Below are 27,344 nucleotides of genomic sequence, written 5' to 3' on the forward strand. Positions count from 1 at the left end.
TGTAGTCTAAGTGCTTGTTTTTGTTGTTTCTTTAAACTGATACACATTTTGTTGTTGTTTATACAGGGTTACTTCCTGCTGTTTGAATCCATGTTTGACTCAGTCTTGTACGCCAGAGACCTGTACTTAGCTGCTGGAGGCTCAGGTGGGTCACACTCTCCGTCTTGTTGGATCTTTACTCAAAAGTTCTTGTCCAGTAATAACAAATGGTTCTATATGATTACATTTAAGGTGATCAGCATTGGATCAGGAATAAAGATCAGGGTTGCACGGCTGATCTAAGGTTATTTAAATAGTGCTGATAATGATAACCACAAAAATAGTGAAGGCTTAATGTTTATGTTCATATGTGTGAATAAACATTTTTTTAATTATCATTACATTTCTTAAAAAAAAAAAAAAAAAAAAAGAAAAACTCATATTTTGCACAAATAATGCACAGAAGCACTTTATGAATACGCAAATTTGACATTTTGCTGATTTTTACCAAGTGGAGTTTGTTATAGAGCAGGATCTGCTTCTCTGATCCACTCTAGAGTTCGATTGCATGTGCATGTCATGATTCATTATGTCTCGATATATCCCTATTGGGGCTGGGAAATACATCAAGATTCAAGGTATATCGAGTTTTCAATTTTTGCGATATGGAAAATGATAATATTGCCTATATATATTTATTTTTCTATATCTTAAAATACTCATTTTAGCCATCGCTGCTTTCACTACTTTTCAGAACAGCATGAAAAACAGAGTTAGATGGATTACTGAGTGTGTCATAACCTAGACTTTCCCCTAAACAAGCCACAGTACAGAACTCACTCACACGTGCTGTCCCTTAGAGAATAAAGAGTCAAAAGTGGAACACTTTTGCAGCCTTTTGTTAATAAATGTGTCTGCGTGGCATTTTGCATAAGCAGATTTAACCCAGTCAGACTTTATTTGAATTAAAAATATTAAGATTTATATTGTACATCGACATTTTGAGAAAAAATATCGAGATATGAGTTTTGGTCCATATTGCCCAGCCCTTATCTTCATATACATAATGATATATATCGTGATATCAATAATTACTAATGGTATGAAATGCAATTCATTTAATTTTTTTTAAACATGCAAAAACAAGTAAATAACTGTAATTCAAGTACCACTATCAAAAACAAGTGGTATGTTTATCAAACTGTCAAATTACGTTTTTCAAAAAAGTTTTTGCTTCTACAACAGATTCTGATTCTGTTAAGTTCTTAAATTCTTTTTAAAAAATGTATGTATGTTATGAAAATAAAGTGCAGTCAACTTGAGAATGAGGTAGATTAACAAGGTCTGATGTGGTTCACTGACACCTAGTGACTGGGCGTTTACGTGCTATGCAGATCTTAGCGCAATTAAATGTTTTTTTTGTTATAAAACATAATTAGAAATATTGATTTTGACATATTTTTGGATCGATACGATAATTAAATTTTTTTCTTCGTACAGCCTTAGTTCACACAGGGCCAAAGAAAGCAAATCAGAATGAATCTTAGAACAGTTTAAGTGAGCAAACATTCGCTGGTGTAAAAACTTTATCAGTTTTTGTTTTTGTTGCTAAAAAATGTTTGGTCGACTTGTTTGCTCAGTGAACATGATTTCCTCGCGATCCAATTTCATGACAGAGAGAAGGTAATCAAACAGAAGCTCTGCAATCAATAAAATAGACATTAAAATTAGAGCATTTGGACCATTCGTGAAATGGGCAGGTTGTCATGCATGGTTGAAAGCACCACAGTCCGTAGCTTGTGTCAGCGCTACGAGTGTGTTTACTGTTTGTTTGGAGTTAAACACGCCCCTCGGTGTTGTTGTTACGCTGCTAAAGCAACACAAACGCAGCATTTTCAATCCTGGTAAAGTTGTAGGTCACTGCTCGGCTTCTGGTTTGGGTTGATTTTAGGATTATTTCATGTCTTGGTGCACCTGGTGATGGATGCAGAGGAGAGCTGCAGCAGCACATTAACCTCCCCTTCATCCTTTAATGTGTCCCTGCCTGCCTGGCACAGCACGCTGTCCAGGGAAAAAGGATCAGTTTGGTCCTATGCCCCCCCTTCCCCATTCCACACTGTCGTTTCCTCATTCACATCCAGCCAATGGGGGGGGTTGAAGGGGAGAGGCATGACAAACGGGTTGTGGGCAGCGAGTCGAGAAGGACGCAGATGTCAAAGCTATGAATCTAGGGAGGCCATGATGTCCCCCCCACCCCCTTTTTCCTTTTTCCCTCCATGTCCCATTCATCTGTTTCCATTTCTTTCCTGAGTGTCTCCCATACAACTAGGACCACAATGTGCCCAATCAGCATCTTTGGCCAGTGTATGTTTTGGTCATTGAATTTTCCGTTCAGAAAAAGAAATTGAAAAACATCAAATGAGTGATTATTTGAGTTTCGTTTTTGAAAAAAAAATCACTTTATAATGGTTTTGTTACAGTGATTTACATTCCTTTAGCTTCATTCAAAGGGACAGAGTTTAAAAATTGTGTTTCCTCCCTCCTTTGTTATAACACATTTTGTAAAAAGTCCAAATGGGCCAGTTGGATTTTTCTTGCATGTGACGTCACATCATGGAACGTCCTCCTCCTGACAATCCTGGCTCCTCCTACCTTATAAGAATGTAAGCTCCTCCCTCTCAAACTACGTCACAGAAAATACTGTACTATTTTCCTTTTATTTTTAATTGTCAAAAGAATCCCTTGATAAACTATTCAAAATAATGCAATTTAACTAAAAATAAATCTTGAATTAAATAAATAAAGGAATAATACAAATGAAGAAGAAGCTGATTAATTTAAATTCTGGTTCTATAATAAACAATGCAAAACTGCATAATAGTTCTTTTTTTTTTTAAAAAGTGCAACTGAAAATGTATTTTGTGCCTTAACAATTGGACTTTAAAAAAAAAAAAAACATCATTGCCCTGTATTTACGTCAGATATTTGTTTGGACGAGCAGAGGGCGCTGGTAACCCAGTGGTCGGTTGGCATGCAGCTAATCTAGCAGTGAAGAAGAGATGCTATGCTAGCAGACAGAGCTAATAGAATAACGTGACTTTTACAGATATTCATGTAATATTACAGATATTTTTTCGGTGCTAAAGGGGTAATGAATCATTTATTAACATATTTAAGAGTAGAAGGCGGCCAGAAAGAAAGTAGTAGCAGACTCCGCCCGCCGCCTACACTTCTGGATAGCGCCCTCTGCTGGTTAAAAAAAGTACTGCGATTCAATTTTCAGAAGATCGATATCAATCGTGATACCTATGAATCGATTTTTAACTGCCTGACGATTAATCGTTACATCCCTATATTATACTTTATTGTCATATACTGTATGTAAAGCTACATACACAACATTTGTTTTCTGCATTTAACCCCTCCCTGAGGAGCAGTGGGCAGCCACAGAGTAGTACCAGGGAGCAGTTACAATCAGTTCCATTTTTAGTAACCGTTATATCGCCTCGTATCGCCTTTGACAAGATCTGACGTGTTTGTGACACAATGCGACGCAGCGGTTGGACAAAACAAATGATTATCACCTTAAATGCACTATTCCTGTCGTTAATAGAGATGAGTAGGAGAAGAAAGTGACATAGCAGCTTAACACTCCGGTGAGTGTTTGAAGCAGCTGAATGACTCTGCTGCTGCTGTTGTGATAAACACACAGCCTGAAGCGCTGAGATGGACTCACAATCACAATAGCCTCTTAAATATCTGTGTTTTACTGTAATGCGCTGATTTTTTGGCTGAAAACAATAACAACAGTGTGTGGATAGCAAAAGAAAATCGCTTTGGTGATCACTGATCTCCCTTGCAAGAGCGAGGTATGAAGTCTGCGTTTCTAGACACTCCCACTCATGAATATGTATAAGTAGGCCCCAAAACAGCCTGTTTATAGAAGTGTCATGAAAGTGACTTTTCAGAGGCTAAAACTCTGGAAAACAGTCGAGTTTGGGAAAATGAACCTCAAATACTATGTTTTTGGGGTTCAGATGGATGAAAAATAGCATGATACTGAACTTTTAAATTGAAAAACTGAAGTTGAAATTCAAGGCATACTTTTTTTTTCTGGGTCAAGATGGGATAAACAAACGGTTGATTTTAAAACCAAAACAGAAACAGCAGAGCAAAAACAAAAAAACGCCCGTTTTTCAATATGGTGAGACAGGAAGTTGTTCTTTTCAAAATAAGAGCACATGTGAGGACGCTGCTGTTTTTCTGGTGCCAAAATATATGAATTATCTCTATATTTTCCCTGCTGTAAAAAATGTTTTTGGAACTGTACTCCAAACATATGTTTGAAACGGCAAAACAAGGTTTTGTGCAAAATTTGCTTACATCTTGCCAAAAAAACCCTTCTACTCCCACTTTGGTGCAATATATTTGCAGCAATTTCTGCAGAAAACCAATCTTTTTTTTTTTTCGAGTTCCTTTCCTGAGCAGAAAATTCACTGACCAAAACATCCACTGACCATCTTTCCTCTCACTCATTTCTGTTATCGGAGCACGATTAAATAAGAGACAATTGTTCTCTTTTCTTAACTTATTTTTTACCTTTTTGTGTGTGTGTGTGTGTGTGTGTTTAAAGATGTCTGTGGAGACAGTGGTTAGATCATGTGACACACAGGGTCAGAATAAAAGGCTTCAGCTAATAACAAGAGGCCAGTAGTTGCCCATCACTTTGTTGTCACCATCTATTCACACGTTTTATGGCCCCATGGGTCGAAGGTCGTGTGAGACTGAGCGTGAAAACACATCGACCTGGAACGTAAATAAATGCACCAAATGGAAAACAAACACACTCAGTGGTCGTTATATCAAGTTTCAACCATGTTTTGAAGCTTGTTTAATTATTCTGGACTTCAGATCCAGAAATGTTGGTCAGTTGTTGCAGATTTGATGTCATCATAGTTTTGGTACAGGGCGAATTTCAACAGCTCATTTTGACTCAACAAAGACACTCAAATACATAAAGTTGATGTTGTGAAATGACAAATCAAGTCCAACGTTTGTGCAGTACATTCATAAACAGGGCAACGCTGCTTTGCATAAAGAGGAAAAACAAAAGGAGACCAAATGAAAGTAAATCACGAGCATACAAACGAACACACAAATTAACAAGACATCAATGAAAGCCTCAGGCCTCATTTTTACTGATGTTACTTCACAGTCAGAATATCAAAGCCCTCCAGCCTCTTCATTCTAACGTATCAACTATACTGAATAGAAAATTAGCTCTTGTTAATGTTGATCTTAAAACTTGTAGAAAGTCCAAGACGGTTTGAATAAAATAACAACTATTTGTCTTAATAAAGTTTAAAGTCCTGTGAAGTCTGATGAGTTTCAATTACCAGTTGTTTCTGTCATAAAGTAACTCAATTACTTTTTAATTACTGCATAATGAAAAGTACAACCAATATTTACTGTGTTATCTTTTAACATGTGCTAGCTTTGGGCTTATATAGAAAGTAACTTTTTCCAACTTTTTGTCATTAAAAACACCGACCACAGAATCTCTCCAAGATGTGGTCGACTGTTTAAGGCAGTGTTTCCCAACCTTTTCTGTCTCATGTACCCCCCCCCCCCCCCCCCCCCCCCCCCCCCCCCCCCCCCCCCCCCGAGGCCTCTCTTCAGATTAGGAAAACCAGTGTCTGAAATAGGCTTAAAAATGACTCAACATGTTGGAAATAGATTCATCAATGTTTCCAGGTACCCCCTACAATGTGTTCAAGTACCCCTTGGGGTACACGTACCCCTGGTTGGGAAGCACTGGTTTAAGGGACATCAGAGCTTGGATGGATTTGAACTTTTTATCGCTGAATGAAAATAAAACTGAGGTGGTCCTATTTGGTCTTCCTGACCAGGTGCAGCCCTCACCTGCTCCCTGGGCTCTCTAGTGCTCTTCATTCGTCCCCAGGCTAGGAACCTTGTTTTTTTACCATGGATGGTGCGTTTAAATTAGTAAGACCGGTCAGGTCAATGATAAAGTCCTGATTCTTTCAGCTAAGGCTGCTGGCTAAAGTAAAAACCATATCATGCCAATAAGGACCTTGAAAAGGTGAATCATGCTTTTATTACATCACGCTTGGACTACTGTAACTCTCTTTATGTTGGCATCAGTCAGTCCAAGCTCAACCGCCTCCAGCTTGTCCAAATTGCAGTGGCCCGTCTTTTTAACTAGGACTGAGAAACGTGAGCACAGAACTGCTGTACTGTCTGCTCGGGATGTAACGATTAATCGTAAGGCAGTTAAAAATCGATTAATAGGTATCACGGTTCACATTGATATTCTGAAAATTGAATTGCAGTACTTTTTTTGAACAGCAGAGGGCACTATATATTTATCATTCTCTTGTTTAAAAGTGTGGGCGCCGGGTGTATCCTGCTACTACTTTCTTTCTGGCTGCCTTCTACTCTTAAACATGTTCATAAATTATTCCGTACCCCTTTAGCACTGAAAGAATATCTGTAATATTACGTGAATATCTGTAAAAGTCACGTTTTTCTATTAGCTCTGTCTGCTAGCGCATAGCATTTCTTCTTCACTGCATGAATATTTGCATGCCAACCGACCACTGGGTTACCAGCGCCCTCTGCTGTTCCAAACAAATATCTGATGTAAATACAATGCTATGACTGTTTTTTTTTTTTTTTAAGTCCAATTGTTAAGGCACAAAAACATTTTTTTGTTGCACTCTTAAAAAGAAAAATAACTTATGTAGTTTTGCATTGATTAGTATAGAACCAGAATTTAAATTAATAGGCTTCTTCTTCATTTGTATTATTCCTTTATTTATTTTATTCAAGATTTATTTTTAGTTAAATTGCATTGTTTTGAATAGTTTATCAAAGGATTATTTTGACAAGGAAAAATAAAAGGAAAATAGTGCAGTATTTTCTAGTTTTTTTCCCAATAAAATAAAGAAATATTTTTCAGTCATCATTTGTTTACAGTACCATTTTGTAAAATAAATCGTGAGAGAATCGTATCGTGAACCCAGTATCGTGAATCGAATCGTATCGGGAGTTGAGTGAATCGTTACATCCCTACTGTCTGCTCTGCACTGGCTTCCAGTGAAGTACAGGATTGATTTGAAGGTTCTTTTATTGGTTTTTAAGTACCTGAATGGGCTGGCCCCCCAGTACCTGGCTGACCTCCTTTCATTGCATCGGCCCTTCAGAGCTCTGAGGTCAGCCAATCACATGGTTTTAGATGTTCCTCATTCCATTTTAAAATCCAGAGGTGACCGTTCTTTTTCTGTGGTAGCTCACACCCTCTGGAATGCACTACCTCGAGCTGTGGAGACTGCAGACAGTCTGTCCTCTGTTAAAACTAAGCTCAAAACCCACAGAGCTTAAAGAGTTTCTTAAATCTTTTAATGCTTTACTTATTGTTGTTTTAATGTATTTTGTTTTATGGTGTTTTATATATTTATTCTCTTCACTGTAACGCTCTTTGGTATGCTGCTGGCTGTTTTAATGTGCTGTATTAATAAAGCTGACATTGACATTGCATTAGATCACAAAACATTAAACTGTCCACTATTGGACTAGTTCATTATTTGTTGATGTAGTACATGTAGTGACGCCCAGTCCTCTTAATTCATTTTTTATTTATGTACTACTTATGTTTAAGGTTATAATTTTTGTAACCCATTGGTTAATAATAAATGGGTCAGTTTTTCTCACACCTACTATTGATGACTATTGTTCTCTGTTTGAGTAACTTCACTTGATCAGGTATTTTCTTGCATTCCACACTACAAAATGAGTAATAAAAGTATGTATGATTTTACCCACTTCTTCCCAAATTGTGTGGCGTGCCCCCCCCCCCCGGTGGGGAAAGGAGATTGACAGGTGGGGCGCGACAAACAGGAGGACATTTTAAATTCCATGCCAAATGCCTTTTTTTTCATTGACAATAAAGATCATTAACACGAAACAAAACGCCTGTGCACACAAACAAATAATAACGAGAAGCTTAAAAATGTAATTGATACGTAAGAAATATAAATTATTAGATTGCATTAGTTGTGCGACCGGGAAAAAAATGTAACATGGAATTAAAGTGCAAAAATAATGATTTACGTCAGCATGTACTTCACATGGAGCGGAACATTAAACAAACTTTCAAAAGCTGACTTAAATAATGAATTTCCTTTATTTGTTGTTTTCTTAAGTTTTTTGGCCTCGATTTCAAACAATGTTTTGCTTTTACATTTGTTTTTTGTGCAGGTAATTATTTTAATTTAGTATCAGATTTTTGATTTATTATGAAATATAATGTTGCCTGTTAGTTTAAAACATTTGAAAATGTGTTATTTCTCAGGATTATTTGGGGAGCAATGTGCACAGGTGGGGTTTGAAAGTTCACCTTTGTTCAAAGTGGGAAATACCCCCCAAAAAATATAACCTCTTATATTGACAAATATGCAAGATTGCAATATCGGTATTGTATCAGAGGTGACAAAGTTGTATCGGGACACCCAGCACTTCTAAAGCTTGAAGCAGAATGTGATGAATTTACATCGACCTCGTTGATGGATGCACCACTTGGTTCAGATATTTTTTATTTATTTTTTTGCTAATGATGGAAACTAGAAAACAACTTTACAATATCTTTCATCAGAAAAAAATCTGCCCAAGGCGTTGATTTTTTTTTTTTTTTTGTGCGTGTGGTTCGTTGTTCACCCTTTATCAGAAGACAAAGTCAGCAGCGAGGGAGCTCAAGCAAATACAAGCGGTGTCTCTTTATAATTAATGCTATAGGACTTTCATTAGCACGCTCAGCTGAATTAATAAAAAGCCTAATGGACAAACGGAAGCTTCGTCTTTGTCTCTGCGTGAAAAAGGAAAATGATTTTTTTTTTTTTTTCTCCGTCACTGTTGTCATTTTTAAAGCGAAGGAAGTTGACTCATTAAAGTTGGTGTGCAATGCTGAGGGGCTCAAAGTGTGAGCTGTTAAAGTGTCGTTGAATGGGCATCCTGCCTGTGTGTGGAGGAGAATGTAGAGAACATGGCCTCAGGAGGAAAGGGAAAATGGTTATGAACATTTGTTTATGAAATCAAATCCTATTTCTGTGCAACCGCTCCTTGTATGACTGAGTTAAGATATGATTAGAGTGGATTGATAATCAGAATCTACTCATAATCTTCACATTAATGTTTAACATCTTAAGATAGGGTGACCATATTTTGATTTTCCAAAAAATTGGACACTTACTCAAAGTGCTCAATGTTTTCCTGAATATTCCTTGGAATGGAAAAATTCAATATAGTAGATAAATAAGTTGTTATTCCCAATCAGGTTTAAAATCAATTTCTATTTTTATAACAAAGACTTAAAAACAATCAGAAATCAGTGGTGACTCGAGCCTTTTTCATGTATTATAACAATCTGTACTTGAAAAATCTCATATAAAACCCCAATTCTTAAAATCTCTCAATCATTGAAACAATGAGAAACATCTCCTCCTAGAAACTAAAACTATATAAATAAAAAAAAAAAACCTCAAGGCCTACAGAACATTAAATTATCAGTAAATATACAATTGAATAAATGACTTTAACTTCTTATAGGATAAGTTTCTCTGGACCTCCATGGAGGTTTGATCATCCAGGAGGGTTTTCCTGATGACATTTTTTAATTAAATCCACCAGTGTTTGGTCTCTTTCAGTCTTTCTCATCTCTCTGCTGCATGTTTGACGAAGAGAAACTCGTTAGCTTTCAGAAACTGGTGGAATTTCTCCGATAAAGCAAATATTAATGGAGTGACGATCTTTTAAATTAACATATTTCCCCAGATGCGTTCAGGGTCCCTTGGAAACCTGGAGATTTTTATCTATTTATAATATCCAGCCAGACGGTGCGGACTAGACGTGAAAAGAGGACATATCTGGGTAAATCCAGACGTATGGTCTCCCTACTTAAGATCTTCTCCATTTTCACACTTTCTCATGGTCCTAATTAACTTGAGGTTGGAATTAAACCGAGCCTCCACGTCACAGAGTGGTCCGAGATGTTTACTGGGAGAAAGAAAGTTAGAAAGTAGGACAGAGCATTTGATGGATTCAGTCATTAAAGCAGATTGATGTAGAGCTCCACACCCACACGGTTTTAAAGCTCGCTCTGATTTTTACATTTGCTGAATGTTTTTGTGCTATTTGTTAATATTAAGGGTGTCTAGCCAGTGTTTGTGGAAAAGTATTATATTAGGTCAGAGGTATGAAGTGCATTAGAAAAGCTTTTTCTTTGTTGTGTATACTCTTTGTTTGAATATTCAACATAAATTGAATAAACCTTAAAGTCCGTGTAAAGCAAATTCTGACGATTTCTTCTAAACACATTAAATAGGTCATAAATGTATTTCCTTAACACATGTACAAAATCATTCAACCATTTGTAATTTTATTGTGGAGCTTCCAAAACTGTATTTCCAATTTCTGTGTTCAGGATTTAAAAGATTAGATTAAGATTAAATCGGGCTTTCGCCTTTAATTGGCCATGTAATGTTAGTACATTATTGGAATTTGTCTTCTGCACTTAACCCATCCCTGAGGAGCAGTCGGCAGCCATTTTGCGGCGCCTGGGGAGCAGTTCGGGGTTAAGGGACTTGCTCAACATCCCACAGTGACGGCCCCGGTGAGGCTTGAACCGGCAACCCTCCGATTACAAGCCCAGCGTCCTTAACCACTAGGCCACCACTCCCCACTATTTAATGGGCGAGTCAGAAATTAGGGCCGCGTTACGTAACGGAGCCCTCATTAGCATAAACCCAACCCCGCTGCTGAAGCACACCAAACTTCCGCGGCCTCCACTGGGTGTAATTCAGCCCCTAGCTGTCAACAAACCACATATTCAGGGGAATAAAACACGTCCGCTGGTGCCACATTTTCCATGACATGAGCACGTTTATACACCACAATTTAGTTTTTCGCTTGTAGCGAATATTTTGTCTAAATCCATGAAGTAATTTTGATGTAATCCTCCTAATGTACAAACAATGAAATAAACACAGGTGAAAATATGACCTCCTTAAACTGATGATCATCAGCATCTGTATCATTGATGCACCATTCTGCTTTAGATGCCAATAATGTCAACATCCAATATCAGTTTTATTTAGATGTTTTTTGTTTGCTCTCTTTTCTATAAAACGTTTGTACTTTTACTTTAGTTTCATGTATTTCATGATCTTTCCAGTTTTACCAGAATCATGGTGTCACTAACATTTATTAATCAGAGGAAGGTCAGGGTTATTTCCTGTGTTGATCCTTCTCCATCCTGTTCATCTGTTGGTTCTCCACAGTGTACCCAGACCTCTGCAACATCAGCCTGGCAGCAGTGGGAGACGCACAGAAGCACAGAGACCGCGTCGTGTTCTGGGATGACGTTTATGGCTTCAACATGGCCTGCATGAAGAAGGCTGTGGTGCCTGAGGCGGTGGTGGAGGTGGTGAATGCAGAGACGCTCATTTCTCAGCCGACAGTCGTAAAGGTAAACACCAAGCGCTCAGTGAACTACACGGCGTGTAATAATAGTAACTCAATGAGAGCTGTTTTATTTCAAGAGTAACTGAAATATGAGGTTTTGTTGACATGCGTCTAGGCTAGAAATAAATGAAAAAAGATGCCTTGATTGTGGGCGGGGCTCCTGTAGCAGTTAGGACACACCTATGCTATGCTAACTACTTACTCAACACTCACTATAGCTCTCTATTCACAGTTCTCTCAATCCAACCTACTCATCACCGTTTTTATAGGAGGGGCGGAGCTTATAGTGGTGGTTCATATTAGGCGCACCAAGATCAACATTCTTGGCCGAAAATGAGAAATTATTAGTCCCATTGCATTTATGGCTATGAATGTGTACTATAAAACATTGCAATTGTATAAATGAACATTAATGCTTCAAAGAACAAATAAAATAAAATATGAAATATATTAATTTAGCGCTGACATTCCAACAATGCACAATATAAAATAAAATAACTTGTCACCACTCATACATTAAATAATATTGTACTCATGTAATTGTGATGTCAATATCAAAAAAAGGGAATCAATCAGAGGATCTGTGTGAAACGTGCGCTGACAGACTCTAAAACTGGATTAATGCTACAGACTCGCGGTGTAGGGGTCTGTGATGACCGAGCGCTACATGTAACTACAGTGTCGGCGTGACACAGAAACATAGAACACACTTAATGCTCCTTTTCAAACGGCTCAGAACACACTTGAAGCTGATATCCGGAGAATAAAAAGAGAGAGAGAAAATTCAGAAGCGAGCGTCTCAGTGTTTCTCCCTAAACAGCTCCACTTCCTCCCCCTGCCTCTGCCAATCTACCAGAAGCCACACCTCTACTTTTGTGCACGCACATAGCGGAACATAACAATGTTTAACACACCAACACACGTGTAGTATTGTTTTTCACTAATAAACCACTTATGGTAGTTTATTACCCGTCCATGAGAAATGTCGCCAAATCAGGGCCATAAGTCCCTCCATCTTTGAAAAGCAGCTCCGAGATAAAGACGTTTATCTACAAGCTTTGTACCAGGACTTTTCTTTAGTTTTTTAGTAGAAACTGTGGAGTGTCTGAGTGCTCCTCTATGATGCTACAGTATGCTGCTCACAGTGATACCTGTTTGCTGTTATGATGCATGGCCTTGTTTCCGTGCACAATTTATGCACATACATTCACTTTGACAGTTTTCGCTACAGGAAGTTGAAGCCTCTTGGCTGGGCGATCGCAGCGTGATTTTCTATTTGTGTAGGGGTCTATAGGACGAAGGTGGGACTTATATACATTAATGTATATGAACGACTACCAACAGTCGACCGTAGTAAAAGACTAGTTAGGTATTTTTTTGCATTTCAAAAGAATGATACATAAACAGATTTCTCAGAAACTCTGCTTTAAATGCTCAGATGTACTGAAATAAAGCCGCTCTGTGAGTCTGCGGAGAAGCTGGTCCTTTTCCAGAGAAGCGTGCCACCTGACCGTGGAGTTTGCTCTCATCATCACAACATCCTGCCGGCTTGTTTTTCGGTGAGAAATTAGTTTTCAGCCAAAAACCGAAAATGCACTTTTGGGCCATTTTCGTTGGCTGTAATTTCAGTGCATCACTAGGTCATATCGTAAGTAGCCAACAAATCCTCACATCCATTCCCAGCAAATAGAGAGATTCAAATGTAATAGTCTGGTTTCAACCCATAGAGGACAGTCACAGTTTACTCTTTAAAGACGGCTTTGTTTAGTCTTTTGTTGCTTATTCTTTTCATATATTGTCTGCAAGCACCTTCTCTGAGACTAATTATGTGGTCTTAAGACATCTATGAGACAGGTAATTAAACACACTTATCACTGTGTTTTGTGTGCTTGTGTATTTAGAAGAGGAGAAATAGAGTTTTCCCTCTTCGAGCTGTTAAAACACAAAACAGGCTCGGCACTCGGGTGTCACGGAAGCGTTAGCACCCTAAAACTCAGCGATTGGTGTGTTTGCAGCTGTGCTAAGGCACTGGATGATTGATCAGTTTAATCCCCGTTTAAGTTCCTGTTAAGGAAACTTCTTCCCACTCAACCTCCTGCGGATAGAGCGGTTTTCACCCAGATGATGGGAGAGCACACGCGTTACTCAGAGATAAAAACACTCAACACCAGATAGTCCCCACATCGAAAAGCCACACATTCCATTTCAGAGTATTTTGGTGTATGAGCGCTTCACCCTCCACCCGTCTGAGAATGTGATGAATGAGGCTAGCGCTAAGATGTAATGGAATTTGAATCCTCTAATCAATAGCTTCTCCCCTCCAGTGACAAATGGACAGCCCCTCTTCCCAAATTACAAGGACTCCCATCTATTGCCTCCGCATGATACGATCCAATAACATTCCATTAAGGCTGGCTGCTACTCCGTAAAATTGAGAGCCCTCTCATGGAATTATAAATTCCTGCTAAACAGATGTGTGTGCACTTCCCCCCCCCTCTTTAACAGACAAAGATGTTTAACTGAACAAATGGACAAGTTTGATTTAAACTATGTTAACTGATGGTCTGTGATGGCCACAGTGTAGCAGGTGTACAGTATGTGAGAGCGTCATATGTGTCTTTGGTAGTTTTCATGTCCTGGCCGAGCATCCTTGGATCAGTCCCTGTTTGGTCGGAGCCCCAAAAGCACTGGTTCTCAAACTTTTTTGGGTGTTCCCCACTTTGAACAAAGGTGAATTCTCAAGCTCCAGCTGTGGCGCCCATTTCCCCCAACATTACTGACAAATAACACATTTTCAATCGGGAACAAGTAACATCATATTTCATAATAAATTAAAAACTAGATTAAAATACAGGAAATAACCAAACATTGTTTGCAATCTGTGACAAAAAGCTTAAAGCTCATTGCCAGAGTTTCTGTGAAATCTATGTTTATGTATGGTTTCAGTTGAGGCGCTACATACAGCCCAAATTTAGTATCAAGTCAGCGTCTTAACAACAACTTCCCTAAATAATAATGCTGTGGAATATTTCACAGTCAATCCAATAAATATAATGGCTGATAACCACTTATAAAATCGATCCTTTCCCCTCACAATTTAACTTTTAAAACCAATCAAAGAAATTGTTTTTAAATCCTTTTATGCACAACATAGACGCAGCTTTAGCTCAGCAGGTTAAATACAGTACAAGACCCTAGTGTAAGAGGCACTGGGTTCTAAGGGTTAAATAGATCGAATAAGGGTTCTATGGTTTCTACAGGTTCAATGAGAGTCCAAAAAAAAAAAAAAAAATAACAATCTGGTGACATCACTTCTACCCCTGAAGAAACATGGAACTTTTTAATGTTGCTTCTCGCATAACATATCGTCCTGCCTTTAATTAAAAACACATCATTAAACATGTGTATTATTTAGGTGTTATTTGTGTCTTCTGTGTTGTGTTACATAACATGTGTGAACCAGTGAATTGTTGGATCTTTTACAGACAATCGACTGCAACAGTGTGATTCTGTCTGACCTGGAGTTTGTTTCAGATTTCTGCTTGAAGATGACAAAGACCACTGAATGCACGGTAACACATTTACTTTATTATCACACTGTGCTAGCACTACCCACTTATATAAATGATGATTTTTTAATTCATTCGTTATGACTTTACAAACACTTTAAGACCGTTAAAATTGTGCAGCTTTGATAGATTTATGTATATTTTATAACAGTGCTTTATTTATGAAAGACTTGTCAAATATCAGAAAGCTGCACATCCACTGTGTGTAGTGGCCATTCATCAGAGCTGCTGTGTTAAAGAAACCAAGCCTCACAAACTACAGAGAAACATTTATCACAACGTTGAAGGATCATCTCTCTACATTCTGGAGTACGTCTGTCTCATGGACGTTCATTAGAGGTTGAAATGGAATCAGAGAGTCTGATGTGACTGTGTCACACAGTGTAGTAAATGTGACCCACTCACATGTCAGATATAGATTCTATGCCTTCATTTGTTTTTTCGAAAACACATGATAATGTTTTATTGTCTATGGGGTCTATTCTCCCGTCTGGACTTAGCGCTTTTTTGCATGCCTGCAGTTACGCGCTTCTTTCCTATGTGTATTCTCCGGTCCAGGCTGCTGACACGCCCACCACGCGTAAGGTAGACCAAAAGTGCGTATGTGTGAATGAAGGCGGGTTGAAGGAAAGGAGGCGGTGATGTCATCTTTTTTGGGCTGTCTAGAAATCACGGAACCTGGACTTCTCCCAACGATTGTAAATGTCATTAGAATCCGTGAAAATGATCAAATTCACTTTTAATTTGAAATGCCTTCATTGATAAACAATGTTACAGGTTGATTTGATCAGATCATTGATCAGAATATTGCAGTGTGACTGAGTCACAGTTCAAATCTCCCTCCTTGATCATCAATCATCATCACTGTAAAGCGTGACCTAGTTAGATGAGCTGGAGATATGAGGAAATAATGCGGCCGCAGAGCGTCCTGCTTTAACACAGAGGGATGTTTGCAGTGAAACACAACTATTGGCTTCCATAATACGCAGTTTTAAATATTAATATTTTAACGCGACCTGAGCTGAGCCTCATTAAAATATGTGTGGGAACAGTTTGTGGTCCGTCCTCATCCGCATATGACAGCTTGTTTCACTCTGTAGTGGATCAAACTGTGACTTTACGTCGGACATAGTATGAAAATAGTTGAATCACTGTGACCAACGTGGACAGAAGTCTGTGTTTGTCAGTGTTTTAATTAATTGCGCAGCAGCAGCTGAGTGATCACAGCTGCTGCTGCACGACGCACGAGTCATTGTGGCTTCAAATATAACTAAGGCCATATTTCTAGTGCAATATAATGTTTCACCTCATGGGGGCGCTGCACTTATTCCAGGGTTTGAAGAACGTAAGAGGAAAAGAACTTACGCACACCGGAGAATGCGCATAAAGCCAGATTTGAAATGGGAACACCCACATTTCAGGGATGCTCCACCCAGAGTGCGTAACTGGGATGAAGGCGCGCAGAGGCAGACTTAAGTACAGGGGTAGAACAGCACAGCCAGAAACAGCGTCGCTGTGTGGTTTTTTGGACTTACACACATGGGAGAATGAAGCCCTTAGTGAGCACGTCTTACAGGCACGTAACCATTGTGTGATGGTAACAGGGTTCCCACGGTCATGAAATTCCTGGAAAAGTTATGGAATAATGACTTTCCAGTCTTGAAAAGACATTGGATAATTTTACTGTTTAGGAAAAGTTCAATTTGGAAATATAGCCTATTTTATTTTAACGTTTAAAATCCAACTTTTGCTGTTACTATTGGACGTGAAGCAAGTCCCTTAACTCTCACACCTTGTGCTGCACATCGCTTTTAATAAATGTGTCCGCAAATTGAAATTGTAATCTTATAATTAAACACAGTAGCACTTAGTTAGTTGTTGTTTAGTGTTACATTCAATATCTGATGCATTGTTATTTTAAAAATATTGCCAAAAAAATGGGTGTCAAAGGCAATTACTGTACTATTTCAGTTATAGTCTAGTTTTATTCTTTTTATTTGACACAATTATGCAATAATTATGCAATGAAATAAATTAATTTATTTAATTGCAATAACAAAACATGCATTGCTTTCTTCAAAAGATTTCACTTCTTGTAGTGTTGACCTTTGACAACATGTACAGACAAAGTAAAAAAAATGAATAAATGACGTTAACATTGCATTTTTTTTGCATTTACCATTTATTGTTTGTGAACACAAACATACAGATTCAAATACAAACATCTATTGACATAGTTTTTGTTACCAGTGTTTTTTTTTTTATTTTTTTCAAACGAGTCATAGCCGAGTTATTGTCACTTTTTTAAAAATGTAGTCGACGAAAACTATGACGAAAATCTTTAGTCGACAAAATGAACACTGTTTAGTATGGAAGCTACGGAAACCCGTTCCATTCCCGACAGTAATTTTTTTAAAAAATGTTTTTTTAAACTAGGAAAAATAAAATAATTAAAAAAATAGGAAGTCATAATTATGAGATCTGTTACACTAGTTACTGTTACACTGGAAAGGCCCACTCATTTTTCTTGAATAGATCTTAGTGGTTTAGCACTAAGTCTTGGAAATTTGGTAATACATTTTGGAAAATTTTTGAAGAATCATTGTGAAAAAAGTGTGGGAACCATGTAATAATAATTTGTAAACTTATTTTAGAGATGTATTATTATGTAGTATTCTTTTTATTGGGTTTTTTGTTTGGTTTTGTTGGGTTTTACTCCTATTATTCAGAAAAGATTCAAGCAGACGAGTCGTCATGTTGCTTGTTTACTCTGCTAAAAGAGCGTCTCACTCTTGTTTATTTAAGGTGTGGCAGAGTGGGTCGTCCAATAACCGAAGGGTTGGGGGTTCGAATCCCACTCTAGCCAAGTCATTGTCGTTGTGTCCTTGGGCAAGGTGCTTTACCCACATTGCCTAGTATGAATGTAGTGTGTTGGTGGTGGTGGGAGGGGCCGATGGCGCACTATGGCTGCCTCGCTTCTGTCAGCTGTGGCTACAATTGTAGCTTACCACCGTGTGTGGAGTGAAAGAATAATGCACATCAATGTGAAGCTTTTGAGTGTCTATGAAACATGGTTTATAAAATCCAATGAATTATTATTATTATTATTATTATTATTATTATTATTATTATTATTATTATTATTATTAATAATAATAAATTTAAAACATCTCTGCTGGTACCACTTTTTGAATTTAATTAAGACTTTTTTTTCGCTCCAAAAATTGTGCGTTTTGCCATCCATCCATTTTCAGACCCGCTTGTTCCTGTATTTCAGGGTCGCGGGGGTCTGCCGGTGCCTATCTCCGACTTACACTGGGCGCTAGGTGGGGGTACACCCTGGACAGGGCGCCAGTCCATCGCAGGGACCTGCGTTTCACCTCCAGAATGCGCAATTCCGACTTTCTTTACCTTTTTTTCAACTCTGTGAACTTCTTCAGTTTTTTTTCAACTTTATTGAGAATGTTTCAGATCCTTTAACTTGTTAATGTGTTTCATCTTAATTCTACTTTCTTGAGTTTTTTGCTTTCCTGCATCTTTCTTTTCCAACACGTTATAGCCTATATCTATGTTTTTCCAACCCATTTCAACTGTTTTCATCATATCTTCTGCATTATTTCATAGAGCGTTCAGCCGTAAATATCAGCACATGCGTCCTCACTTGCATTTTCTTCAGGAAACATGGGTATATATTTTATTTGGACACAGACACATGAGCCTGGGAAGATTTTCTGCTCTGTTCAAAAACAATTTGAATTAATATTTAAAAATTAAATGTAACTTTGTGTTTGCAATTTATATTTTTTGTGTGGACGTTTGTGACCAATGGGTGCAAAACAAAAGTGAAGAACTTGCCCTTAATAAGGGTCAGGTGAGATGTCCATGCACTGAGGATGCTTTACGGGTCTATTTGGTAGACCACTGCTAACATGACAGTCTGAGTCACATGTTCAGTCTAAACCAGCCTCCCTATAGCAGCCTGTGATGTTGCGTGGTGTGTGTGAAGTGATGTTTGTGTAGCTCATTGTGTTGCAGAAGCTTTGTTTTTCAGCTGCACTGCACCGTCTGGCGTATTGGTTTAATGGATAATCAATAGGTGGTTATTATCTGGCCCGTGCACCCTGGGTATACGGCTGGCAGATTTAATGGGATTTGTAAACATCCTCTCATTTTTCTGTGCTGTAATTGAAAACATCCAGTTTCTATTTCTAGGATCTTGAGTCCTTTCTGTGTTTTTGGCTCATCTGCAGCTGAAGATTGATGATGATTGAATGAAGAAGTTTGTCTTTTACTCTTGATTACCTCCGCCTTTCGTGGAACATCCCTCACGTTGTGTGTTTTTGTACATTTTACGGTGTAGAATAAGTATTAAGCGGCACAACCTGATTTATCAGCGTTGAGCGTTTTTAATGAACTGTTTCAAGGTGTTGTATATGGTATCCACTCGTCTAAAGCAGTGGTTCTCAATCTTTTGCATCATGCGTCCTCTCTTAAGTACCCTCTCCATGATTTTACATTATTTTTTGTGGAACAACATGCTCCCCTAAACCCTTAACTGTGTCTCCAACATTGGTTCCCTAGTGCTTAATCTACATTTTAAAAACAAAGAGTGGATTATTTTTTTTTTAAATACCATTCACTTTATAGTGATGACTTCAATGGTAAGTAAACATGTTCTCCTATATGTAAAATTTAGCTAATTTTTGTCTCCTATTGTCAGAAGTAGGGGTGGGAACCTCTGGGTACCTCACGATACGCAATACAAAGCTCACGATAACGATTATCTCACGATATGACAATACTGAGATTATTGATTTATTGGTCAGAAATCAATCTGCGATATTCTATTACATAAGAAAAAAAAGATTAAGTGAAAAAATACAATTTTTGTTTTATTTCTCTGAAAGACAATAAATTGAAAAAGTGTCCTATGAACAGTGACACTATTTTAGTACAATATTTCTGTAAATAAGTGTCAACATACCAATGTAAACGAATAAGTATCTCCAATAGTGCTTTATGTAAACAATAAATAGGGTCTTTCTTACCAGTGACACCATTATGATGCAATATTCCAGTAAACAATATATTGGTTCCTTCAACAAACAGTGACAACATTTCTGTGAAGACCTACCTGCACATTTTAGTGGAAAAGCAAAAAAAGTTAAAAAAAAAAAAAAAATATCGATACTTAGCGGTAGCATATCGTTATTTTTGATCGTGCGGAAAAATACCGTGATATGTCGCGATGTATCGCCGTATTGCGATATCGTCACACTCCTAGTCAGAAGTGTGACAAAATGGCCTCTACAGCATAAAATAATTCTGTTTCAATAAATTACAATAAAATCTAGTATTTTATTGAGCAATAGTACTGATAGTTTTTGGTGAATTTGTCCTAAAAATAGCCTTAAAAAAACCAAGGAAAATTGTACTTATTATTTTTTAAATGAACTGTTAAATCTTTCCGAGTACCCCCTGCAATTTGCTCCTGTAACCCTAGGGGTACATGTACCCCTGTTTGGGAACCACTGGTCTAAAGCATTCATGTTGCTTGGAGAAGGACTTACAGACTGTGTGTAACTCAGATGCTGATCTGTAGTCAGTTACTCAGTAATAGTTACGCTTTGAATGCATGAAGGGGTAGCTGCTCCAGGACCAGCGCTCTGGGGGGGTGGGGGGTGGGGTGGGGGGGTTGGAGAGAGAGCGTCGCTGAATCTCCCGTCCTATGATGGAGCGCCTGCTTTTGTTCTCCTGTCGACAGTCCATTCATCAGCTCAGCCTGCCTAACCTTGCATTAAATGAACAGCACAACCCCTGCGTCTGCACCATTCACGCACAAGACAAATCCTCCCCCCCTCCCCCCTCCTCCTTTGCCTTCTTTGCCTCCTGACATCTCACATGCTTTGTGTACCCAGTGTCTACGGTGTGTGGATCTGTGCCGAAAACTTCCGCAAAAAGCTGTTTTTACACCATCCCGCGTTCCTCCTTTTTGTTCGGGCCTCAAAGGAATCCATTAACCACAACCGTACAAAACCTCGTCCTCTCCGAAGATGTATGCTGATGGCCTGGCAGGAGAGAATAAGTTTCTGCCTGTAATTAATTTCCACACTGATAGTTCATCACCGCTGATGTCGCGAGTGTAGCGCCTGTGATGAGTAGGAAGTGCCCGCCATTAATATTTCACCTGCTTTTCATTATATTTAAATAGGTGTGAAGGGTGGATGATAAAACGATGGCCTTCTGAACTGACAGGACAGATACTTTTCACATTCAAAGAGGACTTTTAGTGCATTAAGGAGAATGTTATTCAAATATTCAGCTTTAACATCATACAATAAACTGATACAGAAAGGATTATTTTAGAATAAATCCAAACTGCTCATTAAATTCAACAATAGTTTGTCACTTTTATATAAATAAGGGCTTTTTTTGTTTTTTAAAACTTAAATCAACACATATTTATAAAAAAAAAAAACATGCATGAAATTTATGAGCACCCAGGGAGCACTGTAGGTTAAAGCTGCAGGATGTAAGTTTTTTATCATCATTTGGCATCACTCTGAGACAATTTTTAAATCACTTCTTAAAACAGAATTTTTATCGCAGAGCCTTCCCTGATTTTTAGTAACATCTAACTTGTTTTTATATCTCTGTTTTTTAAACTGTTTTAATCTCTGACCAAAACTGATATATTTTAGTTTCTATTGTATAACTTCCTTTGGAAAGCACTTTGTAACATGTGTTTTCAAAAGTGCTATAAAAATAAAGTTTATTATTATTTGGTCAAAAATCCATACTAACCTTTGAGCATATTGTAATTCAAAGTGTGGACATTGAACCTCTTCTCCTTCCCTTGGCTTTATATTTAGACTTTAGAAATTCAGCTGTCTGACGCTAGATTTCAGCCAATCAGAGACTTTCCACAGAGTGGTCCATGAGCTGTTATGGGCGTTACTATTGGCTGCTCGACTTACGTCAAGCGTGTCACGTACCAACGATAGTATAAGTGTGATGTGGACCGACGTGGTGAAGCAACAGTTTAAAGGCACATTCATACCAGACTCATGGAGGTCCTCCTGACTCAGTATGTGGGGCTTTAAGTCCGCCCCACTTAAATGGCTTGTAATCCTAAAACATGCATGTCCAAGGTGGAGAGAACATGCGCAATTCATTTGCAGTCTGGATGTGGAAAACTATCCAAAAACACAAGATAATGTCTCATTGAGAAAGAGTCGCTAAGAGCTCCACAGCTGTGCACGTTCACAAGGATGCCGGTAAGGGACGATAGGATTCAAAACATGGAGGGGAGGGGGAAGCGTGGTTGGTTCTGTACAAGTCTCACGATTCTACATACTGCAGCTTTAAAGCAATATACAACTCACAAGTACTCGTACAAATAACCTAATAAGCTCAAAATCTAAATCTTCCTCCACAATTCTTAGCAAAAACCGTTCTGCCTCACTCAGGCCTCTGATTCCTGAAGTATGGAAAACGGTGAAAAACAGCAAGTCCTGCCGTCTATTACAAAGGAAAAAGACTAAAAGTTATGTTTTGTTGATTATTGACAACATTAGGATTATGTCAGCAAGAAAAATGATAATTTATCCCCCTGGTCTTAAAAAATGAGGAAGCTGAGATACCAGCCATTTTGGAAAGACAGTCCATGTGTTAATTTTGCCACACCCCCACAAGTGAGGCCTCATTGGAAAGGCCAGGATGTCCTGTTGTCATTACAGTGGGATTGAAGTTGATACAATAAATAGTGCTTGACTTAGACATTGCAGACTGATGTCCCCCACAATGCATTGCCAGGTCTCAGGAGGTGGGCTTCACCATTTTTGAGATTTAAGCCTTGACTTTCAGCCTGCTCTTCCTGTTACTGCACAGTTTAATTGATTCATGTCCAGAATGAGAAATGCCATCCTAAGGTGCTCTGTGTCTAACACTGGGTCGCGCTTCATCTCACCCTCGTTTGGTTGGAGAATCTCAGAGAGGCGACTGAGGAGGTTGGACCAAAGAGGAAATCCACACCATGGCGTTGGCGAGGTGGTCGTGCTCAAAGCCTCCACGCCTGGATAAACCCCATCAAAAGCGCATTAGCCCTCTCCTCTCCGCCCACCTCTGCCCCCCTCCCCTTCCCCCTGTACCCGCCCCTGAGACTCCTTCCGTCGAATACCCCTCCTCATCATGGTATAATAGTATCTGGCCAGGCCACACGGCTCGCTGACACATAGCTGTGCGAGACGAGAGTGATGATGAATTGCTCCCTGTTGGTGTTATCCATGATGATAATTATTAATTTTCCCCGGTTCCTCTCAGAGAACGGGGGCCGGAGAGCTGTGGTGTAGCAGAGCCCCCTCTGTGGGCCGTGAGGAAGCCCACTGTCATCACTTATCAGTGACACAGCCACAGCCCCAGGCTAAACACTGATGAGAATGAAAAGCTCTCATTCTGATGTGTCCTGTTCTTGCTGTGTGAGTGTGTATGTGTCTCTGGGCTTTAGATTTCCCCTTTTTCACCTTTTTCCATCTCCTCTACTTCTCCCCCCCCTTCCTCCCTCTTCCTCCTGCATCCAGTGGCTGATGAAGGCTTTAATCAGCTGGAGGCTGCATAATTTCATACTATTCATCCTTTCAGTGTCATTAGATTCTCTTTAGCAAACACGCAGCTCTTTTCGGCTGACAAGTTAGCATTCATGTGGATAAACTTAGCATAAGACCAACATAATCAGCAGCAGGTGAATAGCATGTAGTTATTCCCAGAGCAGTGGGCACCAAATGAGTTAAAGAACTTGTAGCTTCATCTGTCTTCTGTCCAGATTGTTGTAGTCAGTGTTGTCTGACCAGTGGTTGTTGCCTTTACCATCCCACTGATTCCACTGACAAGATCATGAATACATCCCCTGTCCATTCCATGGCTACCAAATCTGTGTTTCAATATCTAGACACTCTCTTTAATGCAGTGGTTCCGAAACTGGGGTGGGGGTTGGAGAACAGCTGAACATTGAGCATGAAAAACAGAATTTTTTTCATTTGTTTACACTCAAAGAACTTTATTATTACTATTCTAAAATGTGTGATTGCAAATTATATTGTTTTTTGTTTTGTTTTTATGAGTCACAATTTTTACCTTTTTCATTTTGTTAAGGTAATCTGAGATCAATCATGTTATTATCTAGTACAACATGCAACATCCTTTCAGACTCCAAGTGCACACGATGACCTGTCTTTATAAAAAGCATAAATTTAGTCAGTAATAATCAGTGATATTAACCACATTTAAGTTCTACTCATACTCAGATTTGGAGTATATGTACTCAGTAAAATAAGGCTTTGAGTTTGTACTAGTAACATGTTTTAAGTGTACTAGTACTACTAGTAACACAAAACTCTTTACTAGTAGAAGATTCTGCTTTATCAGTGCTCTAAAAACCAAATCAAAATCTTACTAGTACTACTAGTAATCGACTTTCTTTTTAATCCAGTAAGAACTTTAATCTGTCAAACCTCTGAACTCATTTTGACTGATTTTTAAAGAACCACAGAATATTTTGTACTCAGTCAAACTGAAAGCTGACACCAGATTTTGAAAAGATTAAAGTCTCTACTTTCATCAGGAAAAAAAATTGTTTGTAGCTTGTTTAGTTCTTCCGTAAACGACAGTTGAATAGAGCAAGTTATACACAAATCGCCAGTTTCACAGCAAAAAGCTGAGAAAACAGGCTTTTTCCCCCCCAAAAAATCATATTTTTTAAAATTTTTTATTGCTTTATTGAAAACTATAACATCTGAACATTGGTTTACTAAAAAACAAAAACCAAAAAAACAACACTGAGACAAGGCTTTTGATGGCAAAATTATTATTATTTTGCTATCTGGCTCAGAGTTGAATGTTTTGCTTACTGTATTTTGTATCTGCCCACCGTCGATCACACAGATGTAACTTCCTCTTCCTCCCAACAAGCAGAGATGACCCGTTTAGCCCAGTTAGTTGATGGTTTAATCTCACAATCGCAACATTATCATTAATCAACTGAAGTCCACACATGTTCTGTGTTTGTATGTGGTGCTGTGAGCTGCTGGATACTTCACAATATCACTTCATAATCTCCCTCGTCCCTGGTTCTTCCTCCTTAGCTAATGGTAGCATCAGTCGTTAATCAATCATCTAAAGGTGCGCTGCTGCCACCTTCAGGGCACCAGGAGGTCACTACATCACACTACAGCTTAGATATTGATGAGGTACCTCCGCCTGGGTGTTTTCTAGTAATCTCCTTGAAATACGTAATTGCCGACGAGTTTTCTCGTCATTGGCATGGAGCGTTTGGATTTGAAATGACTTAATATTACGTGAATGGCATTGAGTGAGTTAATCCATGGAAGTCTTTTATTTTGAGTTGCTGAGAGGATATTTTAAGGAAATCGAAACCTTTTTATTTTTATTACCAATACTTTGAAAAGCTTGGTGTAGATTTTACTTGTTTTATTTGTATTCTTTTACATCCAAGGCTGTTGCATTTGTGCTTCCCTCCACCCATTGGATTCCTGTTAGTTTACTTTTTGCAACTTTCTCTCCATGGCCTACATTTCTGTTGTCCATTTCGCTGTTGAAATGACAATCAATCAAGCTGACAAGGCGATGTCATCGGCAAGGCATGATTGCGATGATCCCTGCCTCTTTCTCTCTCTCTCTTCTTGACAAGTACGGTAATTCTGTCTAATTTCCTAATTACCCGCGTGCCGAGCTTCTCTGTAGTGTTCATTAAAAGCCATAATTGCATCAGGTTGACATGTGATTTTATCCACTATGGGCTTTGGGTTTTTCTTTTTTTCTGTTTCTTTTGGCGCTGCCCCGGCTGTCCTCATTGATAAAAGTTGATTAAATCATTGATATGGAAATTGTATTAAACAAAGCTTCCATCAGTTTGTGCATGTTGAGCTCATAATGGGTCACCTCCACTATACACAGTGGGAAAGGTCTGAAATGGGTTTTGCAGCAATTTGACAAAGTTTTTAGTCTTCAAGTGGTTTAAACCAGTGTTTCTCAAATTGGGGTACGCAATGGCACTACAGGGGGTACTTGAGAGAGTGGAAAGTGATTTTATAATGTTTGTTTTTAATTACAAATGATAATCATACTAAATATCGCCAGCAACTCACAAAATGACAACTAAAACACAAAATAAGAGAAAAATATACTGAATAATAAAAAGAACATACAAACAACAACAAAATACACAAAATGACACCAAAAACACACACACTAAGTGAGAGAAATACTTACTATTACCAGCAACCCTCAAAACGACAACAGACACACTAAATGAGAGAAAAATACACAAGATCACTGCAAAATACACAAAAATAACAGAGAAACATACAAAATGACATAAAAAAACAACCAAATGACACCAAAAAACACACACACTGGGAGATAATATTTTTAAATAATACCAACAACACACAAAAACGACAACAAAAACACACAAAATAAGACAAAAATATACTGGATAATAAAAAGAACAGACAAACAACAACAAAATACACAAAATGACACCAAAAACACACACTAAGTAAGAAAATTACTTACTATTACCAGCAACACACTAAATGGGACAAGAATACACAAGATCACTACAAAATACACAAAAATAACAGCGAAACATACAAAAACGACATAAACAACCAAATAACACCAATAAGCGCGCACACTGAGAGAGAAAAGTTTAAATAATACCAACAAAACACAAAAATGACAACAAAAACACACAAAATGATGATAGAAATGATCTTAATTAGAACATGAACTGAAAATACAAGGGTCAGTGTTGGTCCCACACCAGGATGGAGTAAAAAAAAAAAACTATAGCAATAAATCTAATCAGGAGACACTAAATACTGTTTTATTCACTCATTTACAAAATGAGATTTTTATTATTTATTTAAATTATTATTATATGCATTTTAATTTTATATTTTTAAATTTTCTTTTAATTTATTTTTTATATTTATTTATTAATTAATTTTTTTATTTGACTAGTTTTTATTATTATTTATTTTTATTTTATTTTATGTATTCCTTTGTCTCTGTTAATGAAATGTATTGATACCCTCCTAATGACACATACACATGACACTGCTTTTATGTTAAGTTCAAGTGTTTGTATGGTGTTTATTTGAAAATAAATAAAATAAAATAATAAATCGTAAAAAACTAAACAAAATTAGATTTTTTCAAATGTGTGTTATCACTCAT

At 38.0% G+C, this 27,344-nt stretch overlaps 1 protein-coding gene across 1 annotated transcript in view; it reads left to right on the forward strand.

Moving 5' to 3' along the window:
* LOC114457054 (protein arginine N-methyltransferase 3-like) overlaps nucleotides 1-27,344 on the forward strand; it is a 76,688-nt gene that overhangs the window by 35,293 nt on the left and 14,051 nt on the right. The window contains exons 11-13 of the mRNA XM_028439091.1: nucleotides 67-145; nucleotides 11,334-11,521; nucleotides 15,003-15,089. Of these exons, the coding sequence (XP_028294892.1) occupies nucleotides 67-145; nucleotides 11,334-11,521; nucleotides 15,003-15,089 (354 nt within the window). The remainder of the gene's footprint in view (nucleotides 1-66; nucleotides 146-11,333; nucleotides 11,522-15,002; nucleotides 15,090-27,344) is intronic.

This window comes from Gouania willdenowi, chromosome 3 (genome assembly GCF_900634775.1).
Source record: "Gouania willdenowi chromosome 3, fGouWil2.1, whole genome shotgun sequence".
In the NCBI taxonomy this organism is placed as follows: domain Eukaryota; kingdom Metazoa; phylum Chordata; class Actinopteri; order Blenniiformes; family Gobiesocidae; genus Gouania; species Gouania willdenowi.